The 26645-nt window shown below is 34.7% G+C and overlaps 1 protein-coding gene across 1 annotated transcript; it reads left to right on the forward strand.

Moving 5' to 3' along the window:
* Positions 1-293: 293 nt before the first annotated feature.
* Positions 294-4780, forward strand: LOC110457676. Its single transcript, XM_021509037.1, has 4 exons — positions 294-333; positions 1723-1989; positions 2530-2718; positions 4599-4780. The coding sequence occupies exons 1-4, from the start codon at positions 294-296 to the stop codon at positions 4778-4780; spliced, it is 678 nt and encodes a 225-aa protein (XP_021364712.1).
* The last annotated feature ends 21865 nt before the right edge of the window (positions 4781-26645 follow it).

Here is a 26645-nt window from a genome sequence, read left to right on the forward strand (position 1 = left end):
TCTATGATGAGTATTTGAATTTAGCATCTCTGCCTGAATAAGAAGACCGTTGAAAATTTAGTCAATTTGACCTCTTTTGGGCTCAAACTCCTGGCAGATTAGATCCACATGTAATTCATAAATTTGGCTTGCATTTGACCATGGACCTTTCCTTCAAACATTAACTGAAGTGGTTACTATGACGGACATAAGGCATTCACAAGAGGTCAACACCAAGACTTTGATAGCTAAATTAAATCAATTTTCTAAATTAAGTTCACAAATCACAAATGTAATACTCACTGCCTACCAAAATGCAAGATGTTCGAATGTCCTGTTGTTGTATGAATGCAGGTAAAGAACAAATTAACAAGGTTACATATATTTAAATAAAATGTACCAAGTAATGGGAATTCTCACAGAGTTGTATATAACTAGTTGTTTATGTTTATATATATTTGCAGTATTTACATAATTTCAAGTTGTACTATTATTTCCACCAGGATTTGAACCTGGGTCTCCCACCACAGAAGTGGCGAGTGTGATGACCACAAGTTTTATTCCCATTTTAACAGGTGCAAGATATAAGTTATGTAATCAGAGTTTCCCTGTATTTTCCAAATTTCAGTCTTTATTTTCCCAATTTGATTTAAAAGCATGTTCATACAATTTTCTAGTCATTATACCATATGAACAAAGTATTACCGTCCGTGAAGGAGCATTCAAAATATAAATAATGAAAAAAAAATAACAGGAATTTGAAATTGAATTAACAAAAACACCAAAAATTGATCTGTTTATTTATTGCTGTACATTTTACTGTAAGAAACAGCTAGATGAATGTTTTTGCAAATCACATTGTGGGTTTTATTCTATCAAAACTAAAAATGTTCCCTTAACATGGGGACACTGATGAAATTTCCCAATTTTTGCCAAAATGCTGATGATATTTTCCCAATTCCTTCTCAGGGACCCTTTCCCACAATAGCTGGCAAAAACCCTGGTAATAATGTTGACTTGCTTGTTATGTTTTGTTATAATTTCATTTAGAAAATCTTGAGATGCTCTGTTCTTGAATATATATTTTTTTATGTTGAAATATTTCAAAATTATAATGTATTTATATATATGGTACTTGTTTTGGTTAGATAATATACTGTTAACAGGAAAAAAATAAAGATTATTGAAAAGATATTTACATGTCAGCAACTGTTGTTGCCTTTTTAAGATCGTATTTAGATTAGCTTTGGTTTTGTTCTTATACTTGATTGGCATTTTCTTATTCTGACATTATTTTGACACTGTGGTTGTAGTCGTTTTAGGGCCGATTCCGGATATGCACATTGGTCTGTGACTATTGTATCTATATGGTGGTGATATGTGTGTTCAAATCCTTCTGTGAGCCCTTCTTGATTATCTGAAATATGTCGTCAACATATCGTTTCCATAAGCTGGGCTTGCATTCAATGGGGGCAGTGGATTTTGCTTCTTGCTCCAGATTTTCCATGAACAAATTAACCACAATATGAGACACTAGACTACCCGTAGCAGTGCCGAGGATGTTGTTTCGGAAACTAAAAGATGGTGTCAGCACAAATTCCAGCCAATCCTTGATGTCCTGAATCTGGAGAGTAATTTAAGTATATATTGGTATCATGAAGTTAGTCTGTATTCCCCCCTGGTTAGCATTGTTGTAGTTAATACAAAAGTGATGTATGCATAACCTTCTTGTAATTTGTACAGGAACACTGGTGTCGTCTAAGGCAGCCTATTCCCCAGCCTTACCAGACGACCTTGGAGCTCCAATGGAGGTCATTGATATCGATGCCCCGATGTGTGGACAGGACTGTTTCGGTAACGAGACTTGCATGTCCTTTGCATACGACGCAGCAAAAGGGAAATGCATGAAATATGGAGGCAACTACTTCAGGAACTTCTATAAAACCTCTGGGAACGAGCAACGGAAGGATCTCCCTCTGACAGCGCAACCAATGTATTTCTTCAATCTTTGTACGTGCTATTTATATATTTCTGTTCGTAAGGAACCTAAACTACCATGCGTTGATTCATGTTAAGGGAGGACAATTTTACATGTATATTAGATTGGAATGTACTAACAATACCTGGTTATTGCAAAGATATTACTACCTTTGAGCATCGATACTATGACTTTAATATTAATAGTTACAAACATCCATGAATAGTTTTATTTATAGTCAGTGCGTTATGCATTTACCACCTTAATAATGATAGTCATAACACAAATCTGCATCGAGGCAGATACATGTAGTTTCATCTTAACAATTTTACACAGATATTTCTTTATATTCGACTTGAGCCAATTAACATGTTGCAGGAATGACGCATGTAGTCATTTACTGTTCATGTCATAATATAAACTGTGTTCAAAAGTTTGGTTGATTTCATTTTTGTACATCATGTGATTTTTTCAGGGAAACATTAACACCGAAGCTGAACATTTTATGTATCATACTTGATGAGCCAAAGGCACTGTTAAATAAAAAACATTACGGCCTTTTACTATTCTAGCGCATGCTCTTGATCGGAACTATATCCTGGACAGAGACGCTGGACTGTGTTACAAGATATACAGTAAACAGATGGACCATGAAGAAGCTGAGGCTGTCTGTTCACGTGACAATGCTCGGCTTCTGGCCGTACAGACCATGATACAGCTCAATGCGGTCCTGACCTATATCCAGTCCGAAAGCAGAGACAGTAAGTGCATGCGATTTTGTTCTATCATGATAGATTAATTCAGGGTAAATGACGACTGCTGACGGGCAACTTATAGCACAGGATTTTTAGAGAGACAGGTTGATTTAAAATTGTATTGCTATAATGCTACTGGATTGGGCACAAGTATTACAACTTACATCAATCCATTTCCATAGAGAGACAGGTTGAGGAAGACTGGTTTTATAGTGTCGCCATCATGATCGCACTAGAAACTATGTATACCCTTGCATGATATGAATATAGACGTCTATGGTTGTAACTTGTGGTTTCGCTGTCACTTCCCCAGTTCTCGCTTTGCGAACGTGAAATTAATGCAACATCTGATCTGGTTATTAAACATTTTCAAATGTTTCCTTCATTTTTTTTCGCTTTTCACATATTTGCGTATGCTCATCGAATTTGAGTTCCAATCATGCTCAGGTTTACGCTTTGGTATAATTTTCCAACTAAACCCTGTTAATTTATTCGCCATGATATATCCTGCAACTGTGTTGGATTATTTGCCAGAGTACAACCTCCTATTCAAGTGTATGGATATCAGTATCTTCGGCTACTTGCCCAGCTACCCCTACAAACCGTTCTATATATTTGACGGCCTTGTAGTATACATGTTTGTCCTGTTCCTTGTATTGGAACCGCTCGCATTTGTTGTACTTGCCGAATCTCATATTTTAACAGAATATGCTAGGTTAACTATTGAACAGGGGGATACTCGAAGAAATTTAATCATGAGAAAGAAATGTTAAGTTTTAAAATTGATATTAAAGCGACATCTCTTCTTAACATTTGTTTTTTTATTATTATTTCGATAAATTAAATCTATCAAGAGGTTTCAAATTTGGTATATCTTGTAAAAGTTTTAGAAAATAATTCGTTCATTGTGGTTTTTTTTTATGTGAATAAAGAAAATAAACTACAATACAGATCGTCTAAGTGTGTAAATATAGCAGGTTACTAATTATACTTCATTTTGGCATGGTGCAATGTTCCCCATCAGCACCTTACACGTCCTAGTCAGCTTTTACTTACATGTACAACTGAAGAATAATATGATGTGTCTTGTAGTCGTGATTTCCTTAACCTTGATAACCACATCAATCTCTTTTGAGTAGTGGTTCGGTACATACTTTACTTCTTATTCAATTCTATATTCTATATTAACCTCAGCATTTTGAAACCCATAAAATAAGGTAATTTTTACACATCCCCTTCTGTTTCAACAGTAGTATGGACCCATTTGGGTGCCCTCGTTCTGGCCCGTAGCATCACTGACGAGTCCTAAACGGACGAACGGCTGTATGTTGCAGTGTAATTCATTTAAGGATTAAATCTTGCTTCGGTCAATTTCATTGGTTGTTAAATTGAGTTGGTCCTGCAAAAATATTAATGAACTTCGAAGCAGTTCATGTTTTGCTGATTGATCGTTTCTGGTTTCTCGAACAATTTTTTGTGTAATAAATTAAAAATGTCAAATCTTATACAAGTGGTTACGTTTTTGTTAAAAAATGTCAATAGTTACCTCCCTTCGCAAAATATGAAAATATGTATTCACACGCACAGGCAATGTTAATCCGGTCAATCTCATCGGCAAATGAAATGCGTAACATTTGGTTTTGGTTTGGTTTTATTTTGTTTAACGTTCTATTAACAGCTAAGGTCATTTAAGGACGGCCTCCCCTGTGTGCAAGATGCATGCGTGTAGTGTATGTGAGTATTTTGGAAGGCTGCGATATGTAACATTTGGTAGTTGCATTAGTCAAACTTCAGTAGAAATTGAAATATTTTGGTATATTGTGTCTTTTATCAAATTTAATTTTGTAATCAGCTGTGTGAGTTTTACATTCATCTTTTATTATCAGGCTTCCCATTGCATGTGGCCGGATCAGGGGCTGAAATGACGTACTTCGATGCACAGCCGATCTCGGATGCCCTGTTTTCCACAGACGGGCTCAGTGCATCTGGTAATTGCACGCAGTTAACCGTGTCTGGTCTCTCCAAAGGCAGTTGCAAAGACACGCTCTTCGTCGCTTGTGCTTACTGATAAGGGCTCTTTAACGGTCAATGAAGCCCCAGATGATATGAACGACTGCAGTGGAAGTCAAATTTCATGTCGTTTACAGCTGTTAACAAAGCATTCACGTGTCCTCAAAAGACTGACTGTACTTTATTTATCATCAACACATTTTCAGCAACCGCCCGTCTTTTAAGTCTCGGCAAAGCATCGGTTCTGACATATATTCTACATTCCTCACGTGACTTGCTGTATTTTAATGTTTTGTGTTCCGGTAATATTGTTTGGGCACGTTGTTTTCAGATACTGATTATAACTGTGTGCGTTTAACTGGGATATTCAGTATATCTAGGAAACATTTAAGTAGCAACAGGCAACTTATCTTAATCTTTATTTAACGTATTCAAATATATATGATATCCTATGAAGATAAGTCTAAAAAAAACTCTTTATACTTCTTTGTAAGTTGAGAAAAGCAAATAGAAACTTTGTTGTTACACAAACTATTTGGATTTATGAACACGTTTATTGTTTTCACATTGATAGGATACATATAATCTTATTCCAAAATAGATTCAGTTAATGCATATACAAAGAATATTTAAATAAATTAAATATATCATTAACGGTATAGAAAGCATGCATTTATTATGTAACTCAGCAGTAGCATTTTTGATTTTTTAAATGGTTATTTGTCATCACATTAAAACATGGATAGCAAGAGTGAAGCAACAGAAGAGAATGAATGTATAGGAAAGTAAAGAAAGGTATTGCAAATGAGGCCGCGGATCTATTTCGGTTTCTTCAGTATACCTAAGTGTAGAGGACACAGAGAAGAGGGATGTCCCGCATGAGTCGCCCTTGGATACATGTAGTATGATACAGCAGGTTCTTTTCTTTCCCCAAGCCGGCCATGGGAGTATGGCAAATGTTCATATGCTGATCCCTGTAAGGAAAAGATATGGCAGATAAAAAGCAATCTCAATTATAGTGCAGTGAAATTGATTCTAGACTGAGGTGTGTAATCCCTCCTGTCATCTCTCTTACAGAACAGGAAAAGGGGAGTAACTGGTACATAACTTATTTGTTTCAAAAGACTGATATAGGTTTTTAGTAAATGTTTGAGTAAATTGTAGCAATTTACAAAAGTAATATATTTCTCACGGTGAAAGAAAATCCATTTTGCAAAGACCGGTCAGAACAGTATTTCTATTCACTTCTGTCAAAGCCGCCAAGTTCCTGTTTCAATGCAGATGAAGCAACGGCTGAACACGCTGTTCGTATCTGTGAGTCATGAACTACTGTATTTACACAACCACAAGTTATAACATTTGTGCAAACAAAAGCGGTAAACGATTCTGTTTGGTAACTTCATGGCCAAACGTTACGGTTCTGGTTAGCAATGCGGAGTAACACTTTCCAGTTGTACGTTGTTTCTCATCTTGTCAGATTCAAAAGGTAGATATATTATTTAGCTTACATTTGCATGTTTTTGAAAATATTTAAGCTTAACAATTTGATATCAACTTAAGACTTTTAAACATTTTATAATTGGATTTTTACATATGAAATGTCATTTTTTTGTCAATCTGATTTGTCTATTGTTAAATGCCTTTCAAGGCATAATTTATTTAGTCGAGGGTTCGAGTCGAGTGTCAAAGTGAGATTGTGTCAAAGCTCACAGAATTGTGTTCTGTGACGTTTTTCAATGAAAAGATTCAATACAATTTATTGTAATCCATAATACGTAATTGTATTTGTATTGATAAATCCATTTGACTTCAACAGCATAAATAAATATATAGATATTGGTGATATATAAATGTTGTTTACTTTCAATTATTCATATTTAAGAATACATCTTGTTTATACATTTAATTCCAGTCTTTTAATGCGAGTGATCGTTTGTAAAACAGAAAATATCATTTTTGTTTCAAAAAAACTTTTTATTAATTGCGTATTGTAATCTGTCCTTTGGATGAATTCGGAAATAAACTGATATTGTGTCATATTGACTAAGATTGACACTTATATCAGCGTAAATCCTGAAGTAAAGCATTTATGATATTAATGGAGTTCTTTTTATTTAATATGAGGTTTTTGAAAACGAGTCCAGATGTTGTGACTTTAGAGACTCCGAAAAACTAAAACTAAAATCTTATCACAAATTGAAGACAAGTTCTAAGACATAACCGAGAATATTCATGAAATTTATGTCACATGCAATCGCCAAGTCTAAATGGTCGCTGTTTAACCTAATGGCTATTGTTCAACTTTGCAGTTCATTAAATTTGTTTCAAAACAAGCTCAATTCACCAACCGATAAATCGACCAACGCAAGATTAAATCTTCGTATTCCAATCAAAGTGTGTGTTTTTCAATAACTGGAACGTGCGAAAGACCATTCTGATTCTTTCTCCCAGATTCTGGAGCTTTTGCAAGTCTACATATTGGTGTAATGTAAAATAATGAAGTCGTCATGGAAGAACCATCATAAAACATGATGTGTATGCTGAAAGTTTAATACAGCAATATTATGGGAAACAAAACACAAAAAGATATTTTTGTTGATGAATTCATAAGTTTAAATATTAATTTTCGAACGCGTATTCAAACTCACGCGCGATGTAAATCTAGTCAATTTCATGGGCAAATGAAACAGTTTACATTTGGTAGTTGCATTAGGTCACTATGAGTATAAATTTAGATGTTACTTAATATAATACGCAAAAGTATCACATGAATTAGTTCTATGTATCACTTTATAGTTTTGTGATCAATTGTAAACTAACATATGTATGGCAGGTCACATTGCTCTTAATTGATAATCGATATTATCGATAGCCCTGTATGTACATTGTATTTGTTTTTGTTTTTGTATTGTAGCTGTACTGTGAAAATACTAACTATATTTTATTAGAATGATCAAAACTATTTAGTACAAAAGCTTGAATGGTGTCAACATTTCAATGACTTGAACAAAATCTATTTACTTACTGTTATTTGGTAAGCAACATCTTTCCAAAGTAAGTAATATCACAATATATTGAAGTCTATAATGCCCAGCAGTAGGTATAATATTTACTAATTTCAATAGTGGAAACACCTGTTTGGTATGCTTTACTTTTCTCTTTTATTGTAATACATATACTGTATTACGCTTATCCCAGTCATGACCACGTTTATACATTTTATTTTAATGCTGGTCGAAAGGGTGTTGATAATGTAGAGATAACTTGTGTCAAATCACCTTGTCATATTTTGAGAAATGAGTATTCTTAAAGTTGAACAGGGCGATATTCCTAAGTAGAAATCGCGAAATTGCAATACTAAAATTGTATTTGGCACAACACTAGCACTTCTGTCAAATATCTTACAATATGCTAGTTTGAAATTCAAACAACTCTACTAATCAGGTGGGTTTTTTTATTACTTATTACATGTAAAACCCTATCTATCCTTCACAACTTCTTTATATTGTGAATAAAACCATTGTATGTGGCATATTCATAATTATGTATTGAATATCACAAGAAGTTGCTCAATATTTCACATTCGTAATTATGGATGTTTTGTATTTCTGGCAAGAGAACACAAATATTGAATTAATAGATATTTTTTTTTCAATATTTTTGAGTTGTGAAACTTTAATGGTTATGTAGAAAATAGAAATGAATTGAAGTTGATGTGTTTTAGGAAAACAGTAGTATTTAATTTTTAATGGTGTTTGTTTACGACTACTCTACAAGTCTTGTTAAACCCGTTGACTTTTTTTTATTCGAAACGTTTAAAAATCATTGTGTTTCGTCCCGGTAAAATATTGTGTTGACCAGGTTAGATGTCTTTGAGAATCAATCATGAATTGTTGGGACCGCATTTTGAATGGTATGTAATTTCGGTGACATTAATCCTAGATATATTAGTAAAATAGATCTTCAATAGTTTACTGTATTGTGATACCAGATCATTATGTACTATTTACTCTCATATCTTGGTAGTGATGTTATTTAAGAGATTTAAATATTGCAGTAAGTTATGATGTGCTAATTGAAATATCTGGGTAATGTTTGCCGTTCATATATTGGGGATGCGCCATTTCATTATTGAACTAGTACGTTTAAAATCTCGAAAACACACTAAAATAAGTACGTTAGCAGTATTCAGAATATAAAATGCATTTAAGTATCTTTACTTCGGATACTTTCGATCAAAGTCTGCAACAACGAGTTCCGCTGAATAATGATTATATTTTGACTACAGTTGCGGTAAATAATTTCCTTGGATATCGTACTATTGACTAACTATGTTCCCATCTCTATACTTTTAATTGTGTTGCTATGCAGTTACTTGTAGAGAGAAAAACAAATAGAAAAATGTGTACGCTTTGCCTCATTCAGTTGTAAACGAATCCCCATTAAAATTGTCAACATTTCGGGATGAATATTATTAATGTATAAGTGTATTTTATCGGTAATTGTAATGAATGAGGTTGTACTTACCATTCCATTCTAACGAACTATGACAATTGCGAAAGTGGAGGTAAACTAATGTTGCTAAATTAATTTTGCAGCAACAGGTCGCCATAAATAGCAATATGTAATGAGGTATCATAATGACATTAATTATTGAAATGATATCATATTTTGTTTCTAAAATTAAATAGTAAATAGATTTTCGTACAATATTTGTTAATCAAGTGTTGTCTTTTGATTGTGAAAAAAAGTGATTTAGATGGCAGATAGAGGGCACTATCAGTAAAGTTATTGTGAAAAAAAAAATCTTCTCGAAATATATAAAAAAAAAATGTGAAACATGTGTATAGAACAACCATAGCATTATAATTAATTTGGGCTCATGAAGTTCCGTAATATTTGTGTCCCTGAATCTGCCACCAAATCTGATACAATAAAATCGTGTCCGTATTACATCGACCACTCTTAAACATTATAATAAAATAAAATAATTTACTGAAACATTTAAGATATAATATTATGGTTATATAATCGCCAAATAAACGAATAAAAACTCTTTTTCATAGAAACACATTGTTATATTAACAAAATATATTATACTGAATAGTTTAACTATTTAAAGCATTTTTTCAAAAGGTGCATATATTGTTTCCATAAATTGAAAAGAACATTCATTAAAACATATTACATAGCGTCATTACACAACGACAAAAATATGCCAAAGTGTCAACGTAAAATAGCAACCGCAACGTCAGTACAAAATAGCAAAAGATACCATAGCGTTAATACAAAATTACAAAATATATCATAACGTCAAAACAAAATTACAAAATATACCAAAGCGTTATACCATAGCGTTAATACAAAATATATCATAACGTCAAAACAAAATCACAAAATATACCAAAGCGTTATACCATAGCGTTAATACAAAATATATCATAACGTCAAAACAAAATTACAAAATATACCAAAGCGTTATACCATAGTGTTAATACAAAATATACCATAACGTCAAAACAAAATCACAGAATATACCATATTGTCAAAATAAATTATAAAATATTAGCATAGCGTTAATACGAAATGGCCAAAAATACCAATGCATTAACACATAATGGCAAAACATATTACAATGTGCATACATGACTGCTTATTCACATTGACTAAAAGACACCATATTTTAAATATTCAATATAAAAATCAGAATTGAATATTTATGACGGAAAAATTGTCAACATTATTACGTTGAGAAAATTAAAACAAGACCCGATATAAAACCAGGAGTGAAACAAATTGTGAAGATAACTGTTGTATGGATTTTTGATTCAAGTGCACGCACAACGTGTAGCACAATCAAATCATAATTCGTTACGAAAATAAATGTAAACTAGGGCTTTAGTATTCTGTGCAAATTACCAGTAATAAGAGTACTCATGAACAAGAATTCATATTGTTGCTACTTCAATCAAAAGAGCGATAAATCCATATTCTTGTTCTACAAATGTACACATCGATTGAGGCTTCCGTGCCTCCTATGCACTGAAGTATGATAAAGACCACCAACAAGATGTTATCAACACGAACTTTGTATACGAGATACCAAGAAATCGAACGTCGCCATATTTATCGGTTTACAACCCTGACGCCAGGTGAATAAAACGTCCCAATCATGTTTTTGAAGAGAAACGTAGACAATATATACTGTTAAGTATTTGCAATTAGCAGTGATCAAAGCAGCAACCGTTGATATAATTCGGACCTTCACTCATTGAATAATGCCATTAAATCTTATTTACAATCCTTGGTAACGAGAGCCATTCAATAACTTTTGTCGCTAATGTCCTAAATCACAAGTGTGATGTATATACTTTTATTTTTCTGTTACATTCCTTCAAAATATCCCCCCTTAGGAGACATGACGTAAACACTGCGTGGTAGTCTCCCCTTGGTATACTTGCAAGACACTGGAATATTGAACTACCCAGAGCACTAATATATGCATACCGTTCACAAGAAAGCATTTTCTAAGTAAAAAACGGGAAGAAGTCACAGACTTAGATCAGGTGAGTAGGGTGAATACCTTCTCTTGATATAAAAAAAGCCTGAACAATATTGCTTTATTGGATGAGACATTGTCGTGAATTAACTGGATGCCATTCAAACCTTTACTTGGACGCTTTTTCATGTAGAATCTTTTCACATGCTTCAGTAATTTGGATCAGTAAAGGTCCGAAGTAATATATCCAGGTCTCATCCCCTATAAATAACTAAAAAAGCTTTCTTGAATTGCAATTACCGTACCTTTCAATATATCTTTAGCACATTCTAAACACTTGGTCTTTTGTTCAGATGTCAGCAAATAAGGGAAACATCGATTACAACCTTCTTAAATTTCAAGCAATTGGTCAGAAAGTGATGTGTACTGCCTTCTGAAAAGCCAACTATATGAGCTACCTGAGAACCAGAATAAAGACCACTATCTTTAATAATTGCTTTCACAGCAGCAATATTCTGCTTTGATGCTCAAACAACTGGCCTACCAGATCGTGTGTCCTCTTTGATGTTACTTTTACCGTTCTTGAATTTGATCAGCAACCTTAACAAGAGGCCCATGGGCCTTAACGGTCACCTGATATATTTATACAGAGAGTTGATTTTGTTTTCAACAAGAACAAAAATATCATTCAAAGTAACAAAAATCAATAAAACCACCTTATTCAATATCCTAGGGTCATAAACCTTAAGACCTTCCATCTATGAAGAGTATTTGATTCTACCATATCTGGGTCTTAGAGAAGATGATTTTTGAAATTTCAGTCAATTCGTCCCTTTTTGGCCCCACCCATCAGCCCCGGGGGAATTAGTCAGGGTTCATATGTGCATACCATTAAACTGCTATCCAATACTGATAATGCTATCCCAAATTGAATTACTTATAATGGAAATTAAACAAATATTGGTCCAAAATGTGATTTCCCTATATAAACTACAGTAAAGTTTACCCCCTCCCCAGGGGTAAACGTGAGACCCCAGGGTCATGAAATTCACAATTTTGGTAGAGCACCTTAAGATCCTTCCAACTATGCAGAGTGTTTGATTCTACCATATCTTGGTCTTTGAGAAGAAAATTTTTGAAATTTCAGTCAGTTCGACCCTTTTTACCCCCACCCATCAACCCCGGGGGTCAGTCAGGGCTGATTTGTACATACCATCAAACTGCTATCCAATACTGATAATGCTAACTCAAATTGTATTACTTCCAATGGAAATTAAACAAATGTTGGTACAAAATGTGATTTCCCTATATAAACTAAAGTAAAGTTTACCCCCTCCCTAGGGGGAAATGTGAGACCCCAGGGTCAAGAAATTCACAATTTTGGTAAAGCACCTTAAGACCCTTCCATCTATGAAGAGATAGATGGATTCTACCATGTCTTGGTCTTGAGAAGAAGATTTTTGAAAGTTTAGTCAATTTGACCCTTTTTGGCCCCGCCCCTCAGGCCCCTGGGGGCTAGGGACCAACTTAGTCACTATTGTTGTTGATCTTTGGCCATGGAAGGTTTCTGCAACATTTCATTAAAATTGGCTCAGGGGTTTTGGAGAGGAAGTCCAAAATGTAAATTGTTTACGGACGCACGACGGACGACGTCGGACAAAAGGCGATCGCAATAGGTCACTTGAGACTTTGTCTCAGGTGACTTAAAAAAACAGTTCTCATTGTGACGGAGCAGGTGTCTTTAGTCTGCACAATTCTGCATGTATCCGTTTTGGCGATATCTGTAAAGCACCGTGCTTTTATATAGGAGCGTATTTTAGATCTAGTCGCAACCTTCATTTTAGCATTGAAAAGTAACCACTAGTCACGATTGTAAACATTCAACAATGAAAACCTTCCCGATTCTTGTTGGATAATGTCGATAGTTTGCACGTGCATTGTTTTTTAGAAACGTTTGCAGTCTGCCAATGTACTTAACTATTTTATTGCCCGTTCGTATGGAGAGCTGTATGGTGACAGAATTTATTGAATGGCCCACGTATTTGTCTAAATCGAATTTATTGTCCTTATACTCTGGATCAACATGGAACTGAGATACGACAATTATTACCTACGTGATTTATAAAAACACTTATAGCTTATTAACTTTAGTCTTACAGGAAGGTTGGTTGATCAACGCTTGCAAACTCGAGTCCAGTGCAATGCGGGATGTAAAGGGTAAAGGATCCTTATTCACAATTCTACCGCTGACATGGTAGCGCTATTGGTTAATACATTATAATCGGAGGTCATGTGCTTTTTTTATCACGAATATATATTTTATACGTATATTATTGTGGAAGTATTTATTCTGTGAATTTCATTTTGGGTTTTGTTTTTGTTTTGATTTTTGTTGGGTGGGTTTTGTTTCAAAAAATCCGGAAGGTACATTTTCCTTTTCAGAAAGCATTTATCAAAGCTACTATGTATGTTCATGCAAGAAAAAAAATCAAATAACTCTTTACAAATTTTGGCTGTGATACAGTGATCTTTACGGGAAAAACAACTTAGTTCTTAACCGTCAGTGAAACAAGGTGTTGTTGGTTTCCCTTATCATAAAACACATTCATTTGTAACATTCAAATACAGCTTTAATGACTTACATAAGCATATATTTATTCACTATCGCATTGATTAAAATATACCAATTGTTGTTTATAGTATTTATACGGACAGACCTTTACATTTGAGCTTGTTATTAAATTCATTAGTATGCGTATTCAACATTTACTGGCTTCAAAGATATAAAAATCAATCGATACTATACGTACCTTAACCTATTTCAATTATAGTAACCAAACATCGGGCGTGTTGAGGAATAATCAATCACAAGACATTTACATACTAGCAAGTTCTATTTGAAAAGTATTCTACATTGGGTAGTTTTTTTCCTGTTTAAAACAGACAAAGCACGTCCCCGCAAGACATGCCATAATTTTCCACAAGGCGTATGACTTCACCCGCTGCTGCAGGACCTGTCAGTTATGATTTTAATTTTTCTTTACATCCATCTTGTAGTTTTAGTGAGTTCTGAGTTAGATTCAAGAACTATTGAAGTTTCGGTGACAAATGCTACAGGCACCAAATTAAATACTGCTATACCGGTACAGGAAGGTGTTACTTTAAACTCGGGACTGCTATCGGAGTTGCAACCCTACGGTATAATACAGTGCATCCGGAAATGTCTTCTTCAAAAAGCATGTGTCGGTGTTGTTCACCAAGGATTCAGGTGCAGTCTAGGGAAACATCATGCCGGATTTCAAAGTTCATTTGCACCAGTGAACTCAGTTTACGTGAACAAAACTTCCATTACTGATGGTTTGAAACAGGTATATGTAATATCAGTTATTAGTATTGTAAACTATGACATGTTCATTACCTCTTACTATTGAAATAACACGAATGATTCATTCGAAAAAACACTTGTATCTTCCTTGCAATTAATGTATCACTTTTAGTATTGTCAAATCAGAACAGTATTTTCTATCAATCGCGTTGATTTTCAGTTTCAACTTCAAACGAAGTAAAAGGCAGAATAGGTTGTAGTTCTAGCACTCGTTTGCAACATACATTATGATATTTACATAACTTCATAATTGATTCCATTTTTGTTTGTAAATCTTAATAGATTATAGCAGTAAACGGCAGAATTGCGTCGAGTTACCTGTTCTGGAAAATGGCGCAAATCATTTGTCTTGTCTTGAAGATAAGAGGACCTGAAGAGTAAAATAAGAACCACTAGGCTTTATGTCATTAACCTGTCGTTATCTATTATGCTACTTACTCCTGCACATATCTGATGCAGCAATATTTGCGTCGCGTTACAAAAAAATATAATGAATAGAAACATAAATGGTTTTCTGGTTGACTTTCATATATTTCTTATTTTTAGGCAGACAACTAATACCGATAATTTCATATTTGTTCGCACTCATGGAAAAGATTCGCAGGACTGCCATACTCGAGAAACATATATTGTATCAAACAGGAAACCATGAAATATCCTCTTAAATTGAAATGATAGACGAGATGAAAAAAAGAAACGGAGAAAATACTAAAAGGAAAATTAAGACTATGTTTGAAATCATATATTTACCACATTTCCATTATAATATATGTAAAATACATGGTACACATAAAACAATATATATTACTGTTTTGTCTATCGTTTTTGTCAATGGGTCATTAATTCTGTGTTTGTAAAAATGTATTAAAATAAGTAAAAAGAAAATATATCCGCCGTCTCTCTTTTTCGAATACTTTTTGGGTCTTAAGGCCTACATAACGCCGGGTACCCGTGTAATTGTATGAATAGTTGTTATGGACACTCGTTAGTCCTACAATGATAAAGGGCTCAAGACGACCATTATTGCGTTGTTCGCTTAGTTAAAAATCAAAATATGAATATATATATATATATATATATATATAATAAAAAGTGATTAAATGTCCATGTGAAGGAAGTAAATATAGAAAAAATAAAATTAACGACCGACTAAAAAACTAGCTGCTTTCACCCTTCACAGGGCTCTTTGATATATTATTGACTTATTGATATGGTAAGCTGGAAAGAGCCCTGTGAAGGGTGAAAGCAGCTAGTTTTTTAGTCGGTCGTTAATTTTATTTTTTCTATATATATATATATATATATATATATATAAATAAGAAGGTAATAAAGTTCATGCTGAAAAATAAAAAAGAATAACATAAGTAAAGTCATAACATCAGCAAAATCCTTATCCATAAATAATTAGAAGCTAACATGCTACCTTAATATACAACAGTACCCGAATCAATTGTTAAGTATGGTTAACTCCTTGCTTCCAAGTTATTTATAAGCTGGATTAAGATGATCTTAGAATACCTACTATGGTATTCTATATGTCAATTAAATATTTGGTATTCAAAACTTTTCTCCGAATATCATAAATGCTACTTTTATGTATGTCGGGTGACGACTTATAAATACAAGATTCTTCTTTGCTGCGTATTTAATGTGCTTGTAGAGGGATGATAGTTGAAAAAGACTGGACAAGTTTAATTATCGCCATCATTGATCTCATAAAGAAATATGATATGAAGGTCGATGCTTTTTTATCGTGCCCATAAGTGTGACTTATTGATATGATGGCTCTTCCTGGTATCTCATTTAAAGACGTGACAATAGTACAATCTTAATGGCAAAAGTCGTGGATGAAGCAGATGACGCTTACCCTTTCGGAGAAAACCCTTTTTACATAAAGTGTTTCCTCTTTCATGTTCTTCGTCCTACTTTACATCGATTTTGAGCTCTAAATACGGTTTTGCGAACACCTTTCGTGTTCTGTCTTTTATTTGTTTTAATCTCGTGATGTTCTTTTTTTTTAGATTCTGATAACTGAATGTAATGCAGCAAGCTGCAATGTTAGACATGTGTGTCAGCCTCTAACAACGGGCTATCAGTGTATCGCAAAAGGTAAGTATAAGTACTTGTGACTACACGCTGAAACTTGTTACTCTGGATAAACAAGTATTAACATTGGTACTAAACTCTTGGTCTTATTCTCCTTGTACTTTTCCAAGGGTTTCTATGAAAATATTTCATAGTTTGCCCTAGTTTATCGATTTTTAGTTCAAATCATGTACTTTTTCACACTTCGGTATTCTGTCTTTCTTTCTCCCTCATTTTTAAGATCTACTGGTAGTTTTGAGCATTATTGGTTAATTGCTTGGGGCTATTACCTTATATCGATATTTTCACGATATGTTAATTGCTTAGCACTATGCCATTAATTCAACAGTAATATGTATTTACATGACTTAGCACTACCAATAGTAAGTACATGTTGTCAAGTCAAGAGCATATTTGTTTTACAGATGAAGAAATACTCCAATGATTATTTTTATAATAGAAGCAAACAATATGGATGTTGAGTGGTTGCGTTAATGCTATTGTAATATCATTGCTGATATCGATATCCATAATACTACATTCTGTACCCATTGACGGAAATGACATGACTCAGGTTACCACATCATATTGTGTATTGATCGAATGTCGGACCGCATTGCGTAATACGGGAGTAGTTGGTTTATCATCGCCGAAAAGCCTCACTTTGAGCATTGTTGTGATGCTAGTTTAAATGAATAATAAAAATTATTGCGTTAATGTTTAAGATAAAGAAATGTTTCAAATAATTGTTAATAGCATATACGTGTAATATTCTGCAATCAAAAATTTGAAAAAAAACTATACTTTGTTTGTGTGGTTGTCACGCTGTTGCTAAGACCTCCAAAAAAACGCCGTTCTCTCTACTGCGCTGCCCTCATGTTTAAATGGAAAAAAGATATGCCAAATATTTTTTCGTAATTGCTTCAATAATTTAAAAGCATTTAAAAATATAAATATAGGGAATGTTATTTGTTATTTCCAAGTTTATGAGGTCATAACAACATTCGGTGTCTGGACAGAGTTACATAAACTATGAATTGCGTTATGTGCATATTGATGTGATTTGGTCTTTATCAGAAAAAATCATCTAATCTAATTCCTTAACGAGATAAAATACTGAACGGCGTCTCCATATATGATATCGCAACATCCATGCATTACATATGCTTTCAGAATGTGCCGCCTTTCCTTTCAATTTTACAAACACATTCGTGAACCTGACTATTGGAGCCACCAATAACTTGAGCTGTGTGGATACCCACACACAGTCTGGGAGCCCAGTTCAGACGTGTCAGACAGACGGGAATTGGGCACCAGGAGATCTAACATGCAGTAAGTGTGTTGAATAGTTGTATCAAAACTGCTCTGAACATGTTTATTATTGTCTTTTTGTATCAATGCTGAACTCCGAACAATGCCCTTCAGTGTTGACCTTCCGGAGTCCCTATTTAACATCTTCAAATGTATTTATCTTATTTTATTTTTTTAATTGTAGTTATAAATTACTTTTTTTACTACGTTTTTTTGGAAATATCTTTGTGCAACGACGCCATTTCTAATACATAAGCAATACAAAAACTAGAACTATGAGGTAAAGGAAACACCTTTTCCATAGTTTAAGATGTCGATACAGAAAGCTAAACAAATCAAACACTTTACTGCAACATATGGTCATCTATCCTGCAATAATCCCTTACAGACTCTTTTTCCATTGATGTACGTTCAGTATCAACAACCACGTAGTGCATGCGCCAAGGACCACAATATCAAATTATTTGTAACAAAAGGAAAAATTTGGCCATCAAGATTTATTGAAAAGTTCTGCTACTGTGTTTTTTCTACTGTGATCTTCATGTGCAGGACAAAAGTAGAAGAACGATTGCCACGTCCTGTGATCACTTGTATGCCGCTTGCTCTTTATTTTTTTTTATTTTTTTATCTAAGCAAGTTGAATTAATGATGCTAGTGTAAAAGATACAAAGTTTTAAACGAGCCCTGGGATTGCAGGAGGGTTTTACTTTGCCGTTCAAAGTGCTTTAATTTAGATAACATCACATTTTTTAACGCACTACCAATGAAATATATTTGTAGTGTAACGTACATGGAGACAAATAATTTGGAATTGATTAAGAATGAGTTCCAAAGCAACCGACCGGTTCAGGAACAGAGAGAAGAGAAACCGAACGTCTTTTTTCACTAATTAGTTTGCATGATTTAACAAAATCCTTCTGTAATAGTCTGCGTCTACATCAATATTATATATTCAATTATTTGGAAAACTTCAGCGTGACCTCAGAAATAAAAAGAATGATCTTTTTCGGCCTGTGCATAAGAATAGATCTGCTGTTCCAAACCTGCAGGTCGGGTATCGAGAACAGAATACACCTGCGGTTTTTCAATGCATGTATAGTAAGAGGCTACCAATGTGGGAGTCCCCTGCAGAATTAGGGATTTGCTTCTGTGCCCTCTTCTTGGAAACACAAATGCGAACAAATTAGATCTGACGCACACATTGCAGTATTTGGGATCTTTGTACATCTATAACTATTATTTCCTAGGGTCTTGCTCTGTATTTCCTCACGTTATGCTTTAATGTCGAACGTTCGCCCAGGTTAGGAAGGCAGAACATATCAACGTGTTAAAAATGATAGTTGTTGTTCCCTCCCTACTTAACGTACAGAATTTAGGAGATGGCAACAACTGTTGCACTCGTTGTCAGTATCATGTGACCGGTTGGAATGATGTGCTGGGTGTCTTCGGCACGGTATTTCAGTCATATAGCACTATAAAGTCGGGAATCTGATCTACGCGATTACAAGGAGGTAAACACACCGGCATACACTGCCTCCTACAAACACACACGCAAGCATGCGTACACAACACACATTGAGGCACACCCTTAAATAACAATACCGTCACTGTACCCAAATCGGGACACTTTTTAGATAAATTTCAATGTCCTTATATACCATGCTATCGGTTCCAAAAACGTTTGTTTATTTTTCATAAATAAATGTTTTCCACTTTTCTTCCTATTACAAGTTGATATTTCGGGCGCGTGGTTCTATAAATAGAATGCGAAATATTATCTTCAAATTGTTGAAGTTGGTCAGTACCATTTAGAAGGGTTACGCAGGCCCTTGGACCGGCGTAACTGTACCCTGAAAGGAACACTGCCGGTATTTTGGCTAATTTCGGGGGATAAACAATCAATATCAGACATATTTCAAATATTTCAGAATCAAACAGGGTTCCGATAAAATAGACTTTTGAAAATGATATCCAAATAAATAGTGTCGCACGGCACGTAAATTGGGAACGTATTGTTTTGATCATTATTCTTATATTTACATTGTCCATATGCATGTTACTATAATCAGCAGCCAATTAAGCTTATATATAGTTAAGTTGTCATAAAAGTACTATCAAATGAATACCGTAGGCATAAATAATTGCATTGAATGACAGTTTCTTGGGCCGTTCTCCCATAAGTGTCCCGTTTTGGGTACATGGATGGTACCTGCTAATAGGACGTTAAACAAACTAAAACCAAACAAAAGGGGCGACCAAATCGGGGCCTCCTGCAGAATCGGGGTGTTTCTTCAAGTGTTTTCGAAAAAACAACCGATGACCTTCTGTTCCATTGTGATACTTTGGATCTGCCTTTTTTTCTCTCCTTATCCACTATTTCGTTTTGGTGGTGCCTGCCCAATTCTCAGTATCTGTCTTCATATAATCATGGCTGTTGCACGAACGTTAAACTCATACATACAAACGAACGAAACCTACTCGGATATTTAAATGTACATATACAGTTTTTCTGCTTTTTTTTAGAGCCGGTTTGTAACACGTCGATTGGGTACGTGTCATACCCCGAGGGTTGTTTCCACGCGGTAAGAATGAGAAATGAACAGTCAGTGGCTCTGGCGTACTGTCAACAGGAGGGGGCGACTCTTGCGCGCATTAACTCTCAGGCTAAGTACGACGCCATGGTGACCGAGGTGGGAAGTGGTAAGTTATACTGGTGCATAGCACATATACCAATTTGTTTCAGGCATATTCTCCTTACACCGTTTTTTATATTAAAACGTAATATCACGTGACATGGCAACCACGTCGGTTACCTGCAACATAGCAAACTATAGCTAGTGATTTATTACGTGACTGGACAGCCATATATGATACTATCTAACACTGTATAGCGGTTATATTTCGCTGGGGTTTTAATTTCGCTATATTTGCGCTTTGAATATTATCCACGAATTCTAAACACCAGCGAAATTATCGAAAGTGTCACCACTTTTACGGACCTTATCACAAATACTTATAACCCAACGCTGTTATGTAAGCTTAAAGGAACTCAAACCAGATTATCAGACATCTGGGCAGTCCATCTTAAAATAACACTTACATGTAAGTGGCCAGAACATATTTATGTGTACACAGCAGGTGATTAATTGATTACAGTTTACTCCTATAAGGGTACATACACATTTGATATTCTTTCTAATGAAGTAACTGGCGGATAACGACGCTCGGGATCAGTGTTTTCATACGGTTTATCTGTATTTAGTTACCCTTAAATAATGACACACAAGATACTTTGCACGACACGTAGGATTCGGGTGCACAGAGAAATTTAACCCCCGCGAATATTACTGAATACGTAACCGCGAAATATTGACCTGGCGAATGTTAAGCGCTATATAGTAGTTAACGTTATCAAATATCTGGTTCTTTAAAAATGTGAATTTTGTAATTATATTCATTTCAATTTATAAATTAAAAAGTATAATATTTTTCAGCTTTATGCTGTGGAAGTCTTCCCCAAATGAAATTACATAATTAATTTTCGCTTTCGATATTCAACCAACATAATCGTATAGCTTAATTGTAAGATAGTTCTCTATTGCAAGCCAAAATGGCATTTATGTTGATCCTGTATTTTGATGTCTGCTGTAGTACATAAGGTACCTTGAGATAGTATATTAAATACATTCTATGATACATGACATAATAGATATAAGAAATTAATAAAATAGCATATATACTTTAAACATGAGTTAGCTCATGTATTGTATCGATAAAGAAATGGTACATGAAAGAGACTATATATTCTATTCTATTATATATATATTAGAAATCATGTGTAATGTAATATATCTGTTATGATACCAGTATACAGGATCAACATTGCGCCTTTAATAAATGTCAAGGTGACTTACCATATAATTCAGAAAGTATTTATAGAAGTATCAATATCCTACAATTTTCCAGGGGGGTTGTACTACCTCGAAGGATTTGATGCCAACATGGACGAAAATTGGGTGTTCGATGATGGCACACCAATTACGTTTTTCAACTGGTATGAATCGACATACGCTCCTGGATCCTGCATAGCATACTACCCAGGAAACGGAATAACAGAGATGGAATGTACCGCGCGTCATTATTTCCTATGTGAGATCCGGTGACATTAGATGGCAGGATGGTATGAGCAAACAAAAAACAAAAAGGAAAGTGGCCGTACAAAGTCTGGACCTCAACTAATTTTATTGTCGCGCTGACCACCTGAGCTGCAAGGTCAACAGATGTATCATGTGCCAGTCACCACACAGTTATATTCTAAACGAAATATGTTTCTTTTTCTTCCATTTACTGCGGCACATCTCATAGATATGAATGCAGTTGCCGCAACTTTAGGTGTCCTACAATTGGCGGTTACTGTATGGACGAAGAAGAAATACAGTGGAATTTTTTTTTTTTTTATGTCGCGGGACAGGGATCTGTATGTTGGCATTTCCAGAACATTTAAACGCCATAAAGATTCTTACACATTCATTTTAGTGCATTATATCCAAAATCTTCGGTAGATAGTTCAGCTGTATCGCTATCTTTGACATTTTATTTAGTACATTGAGACATATGTTTAATGTAAAATTAACAAGTCCGACGTTCATCGAGAAAACCACATTTTAAATTTTAGGAGTCAAATGTTCGGAGACTTCATTGGAAAATATTAAATATTGTCGTAAAATTTCCACTGGTATTTTTTTAAAACGCGACATGATAAATCTGACAAGGATTTACTTCCGCGTAATACGAAGTAATGATTGCTTTAATGATAGAGTAGTGTTATGATTTCAATTAAATTTTCCGATCTAACTCAATATAAAAATGTCGTGGTTGAGAATTGACATTTTTTGTTTGTTTTTGGTTTAACGTTTTAAATCGCTTTAGCTAAGGTCATAGGGATACATATGGAGACACCATCAAAAGGGAAGTGCGGGATGGAGTGAACAGATACACCCCATGTGTTATCATGGGGACCGCAGATCAATTTTAGTGTCCTCTTAGCAGAAGAAACCGATAAAAAGCCCCGATGCTGCAGGCATTTACACTTTAGTCGCCTCTAAATGACATGCTGTGGGATACATAAGCATGTATACAATGTATAGTCATGCTATTCTAAAGACGGGTCTTTTCCTGCTATTATAATGCTGCATAGTTGTTTAAATATCGCATTGCTTATATTTCGCGGATGTCCCTATCAAAACTAGTAAGCGGTTATTCAATTGAGGGCAACATTACCAAGTTTAAAAAAAAAAACAGCTAACGAGGTTACGTTCGTATAGAGATGATTGGACGTAATTTATCAAAATAACGTAAAATACGATATTGAATTGGTATTTTATCTCCGATATTCGGCAGTAATTTGTTAAACATATTTTTTTTTTAATATCTGTATATTTTCGGTATTAATATTAGCTGCGTCCCAAGACATGTCCCTGTAGGTTGGGCGTAAGAATTGTACCTGCCGCCCCCATTGCATGATCGTAAGAGACGATCTTACCTTTAACAACTTTCTTCTTCCTAATGTCTTCCTTGACGATGTCTCACTTTTGGGCTTTAGTTGAGCGTTCGCCCCTGTGAGGAAGGCTTTGGGTTCTGTCCCTTGGCCGAGACATACCAGAGTCTGTAAAAATGGTAGTTTCTACTCCTGCTTAACGCTCAGCAATTTAGTGGTGAGACACATAAAGATACATGTTAAATTATGGTCTCCTAAATCTGATTTTAATTATTGAATATTTCTCGTACAATATGTTTCATGAACCATGTCATGTTTCATTTCATGCCTAATGGAAATCAAAATAATGTGTTTACAAGAGAACTTTTTTATAGTCTTATATCAGTGTCTTTTTTTCTTCCATGAACGACTTATTTTATCTATCTATTTATTTAGTATTTTTATTTATTCATTACAATTTACATCAAAGACGTTCAATGGTATATCAACAACATGAAGACATTAGGTTATCAATTGATCTTTTAAGGATAACTAAATGTTTGTGAATACATTAACGTCTTCGAATAGAATAGTTTTGTTCATACCACATGTAAGAAAGAGGTTTTAATCCCGTCATGTAAAAATAATCATAAGAAAAATCAATATAACGTAGTTTAATTGAGTAATGCCAAAATTCTCTCATTGTGATAGATAAACAAACCATTACAATAAGTTCTACGAGATGTAAGTATATATATCAATTTTTCATTGAGTGGTATTGTTGCGTGAACCACTCACATTACCGTCTAGGTTCTATTAAAAATGCACCTGGGATATTGAGATACTTATAATGTCAAAATAATTCTGAAAATTAGTCTCAATAATTAGGGAAGCGACTATATGTTAAGTGATAGGAACACCTGGAAACTGTATCTGCCACGGCGCTGTCTAACCGGTTTTGATTCTGCGCACTGACCCCCTTCAACACGTGCAATGGCTTCTCCACGCACTATCCATACATTGCCTGTTTGCACTATCTCTCCGCACTGAATCGGCTTAATAACGTTTACAATGTGCGTTGAGAATAAACATCTTATTTAGACTTTTAAAGTCTTGTGATATTAATGTCGTCTTAACAAACAGGTTCATAGTAAGATTATGTCAAAATGATTACACCACAGCCTTGTGTCCTTCTGGAAATATTTTTTCATTTCCCTAGTGTATGCCCTCTAAAATTTGATCAGAAGCAACGATCATGCTCTCTAGAAATCTTATCAGAAGCATTCTTAATGCCCTTTGAAAATCTTCTCAGAAGCTACAGTATATTCATGTCATCATGCCCTCGGGATATAATGTAAAACACATCATCAATCTCCTCAGAAGCTATATCCATGCCATCATACTCTCTTGATATGATGTCAGACACCTACCATAAATCCTCTCAGGAGCCATATCCATGTCGTCATGCCCTCTGAATACAATATAGAAAATTCAGTCTGCTCATAAGCCATAGCTATGTATGCTATCATGCCCTCTGTATTTGGTGAAAGTATTTCTTCGTGCCGTCTAAATTGTTTTTTTTCAGTAGCAATCCTTTTCCATTCTGGAAATCTCGTTAAACTATTTTGTTTAATCATGAGAAAATCCTGTCAAAATTTAATCACACTTTCTGGAAATCTTGTCGAAAGGGTTTTCATGCTCTCATGAAATCTAGTCAAAAACCTTTTTCGTGCCTTCGGGATTCTCAGTAGAGCCAGTTTTTATATAAATCGTCCGTGTTTCGATAAGAAACGTCTATTTTCGTTTCATTACACTTCCTTGAAATGGAAACACTTGTAGCATCTATACACAGACAACAAAAATTAATTGTAGCCATCAAAGTAGGCGTGTAAGAAGATACTGTATATTTTCTTTTTAAATATTTTTCCAGTAATTTAATATTATGCCAATTTCGATCCGTTACATTTCATTTGCTGGTTGTCGTTGAAAGGGGGGGGGGGGNGGGGGGGGGGGGGGGGGGGGTCTGAAAAAATAACGGTAAATAATGTTATAGTATTAGAAGTTCAATAAGCTTACTTTCAATTAGTCACAATATTATATTATTATTATCCAAATCTTCTGTGGGCGCGTTATTGTTTGGATATTTACGCATGTTAATAATCGATGGTTTTGCTATATTTCCTTTCATCTTTTATATAGCAACTCGTTAAATCAACTCGACAATATGGAATTGCTCCCAAGAGATGTAAAGATCATCGATTATCCATGATAAAATCAAACAGTTAAATGTTGACCGTTACGGTCGGTTAATGTTTACTCTTGTTAACCGTATCATGTATTTAATTCTATACGGAATGTTGATGTATTGATTCGTGTGGCTGATCTGAATACTATCAATTATTATAGTGACAATATCACGCATGAAAAAATAGAGTATATATAGCTCTCCATTGATATAAAGCATTGTCTTTAATGCAGATAAAACTCTTGGTACTCCGGTTCTATGTCATGGTTGGATGCATATGATGTAGCGTCCTATCAACAGCCGAAGTCATTTAAGGACGTACTTTCACGGGTGTTGTGTATGGGTATATCTGTATGTGTGTTGGAGGCGATATGTTGATGTAGTTGCCTTCTTGTGATAGCGCGGATTTAATGCCGTCTTTATAGTGCTACATCACTGTAATACCATGCCGAAGACGACACCAGGCTCAGCATTCCACCCAGATACATTATACTGACAGTTCCGATGATATTGACATCAGTATCAAGAAGCCATTCCTAGCGATAATTTTGTAAATGATATTTTGATTGATTTTCGCGAGTAGTTCGACGAAGGGGAAACAACATACATGTATCAGAAGAAAGATCAGCTACTGTAAAAGTGGCAATTCGAGCGGACACGTTGAACTGATGTGTCCAACTACATTGTACATGTGCATCGTAAAAGCCCCCTGCAGAATCGGGGATTTTCTTCCATGTCTTATACGAAGAGGAAATGGTAGAGACCAAAGTTGATCTGCTGCCCCAATTGCGTTTCTTGTCTTTCCCGTCTTCTTTCGTGCTATCTTCTTTCTGTTTCAGGGGGTGTCTCCCTAGGCAACAGTCATAATATGACCCTGGCTGTTGCGAGGACGTTAACCACAAATAAACAGTACTGTATATAG

The sequence above is a fragment of the Mizuhopecten yessoensis genome, unplaced genomic scaffold, assembly GCF_002113885.1.
Source record: "Mizuhopecten yessoensis strain PY_sf001 unplaced genomic scaffold, ASM211388v2 scaffold9299, whole genome shotgun sequence".
NCBI lineage: Eukaryota > Metazoa > Mollusca > Bivalvia > Pectinida > Pectinidae > Mizuhopecten > Mizuhopecten yessoensis.

Excerpts from the sequence above, each read along its gene's own strand:
- LOC110457676 (XM_021509037.1), top strand. The coding sequence starts at position 294 with ATGCAAGATGTTCGAATGTCCTGTTGTTGTATGAATGCAG. Across the intron at positions 334-1,722 it reads CTGTTGTTGTATGAATGCAG|GAACACTGGTGTCGTCTAAG; the intron begins GTAAAGAACAAA and ends TAATTTGTACAG. Across the intron at positions 2,719-4,598 it reads CCAGTCCGAAAGCAGAGACA|GCTTCCCATTGCATGTGGCC; the intron begins GTAAGTGCATGC and ends TTTTATTATCAG.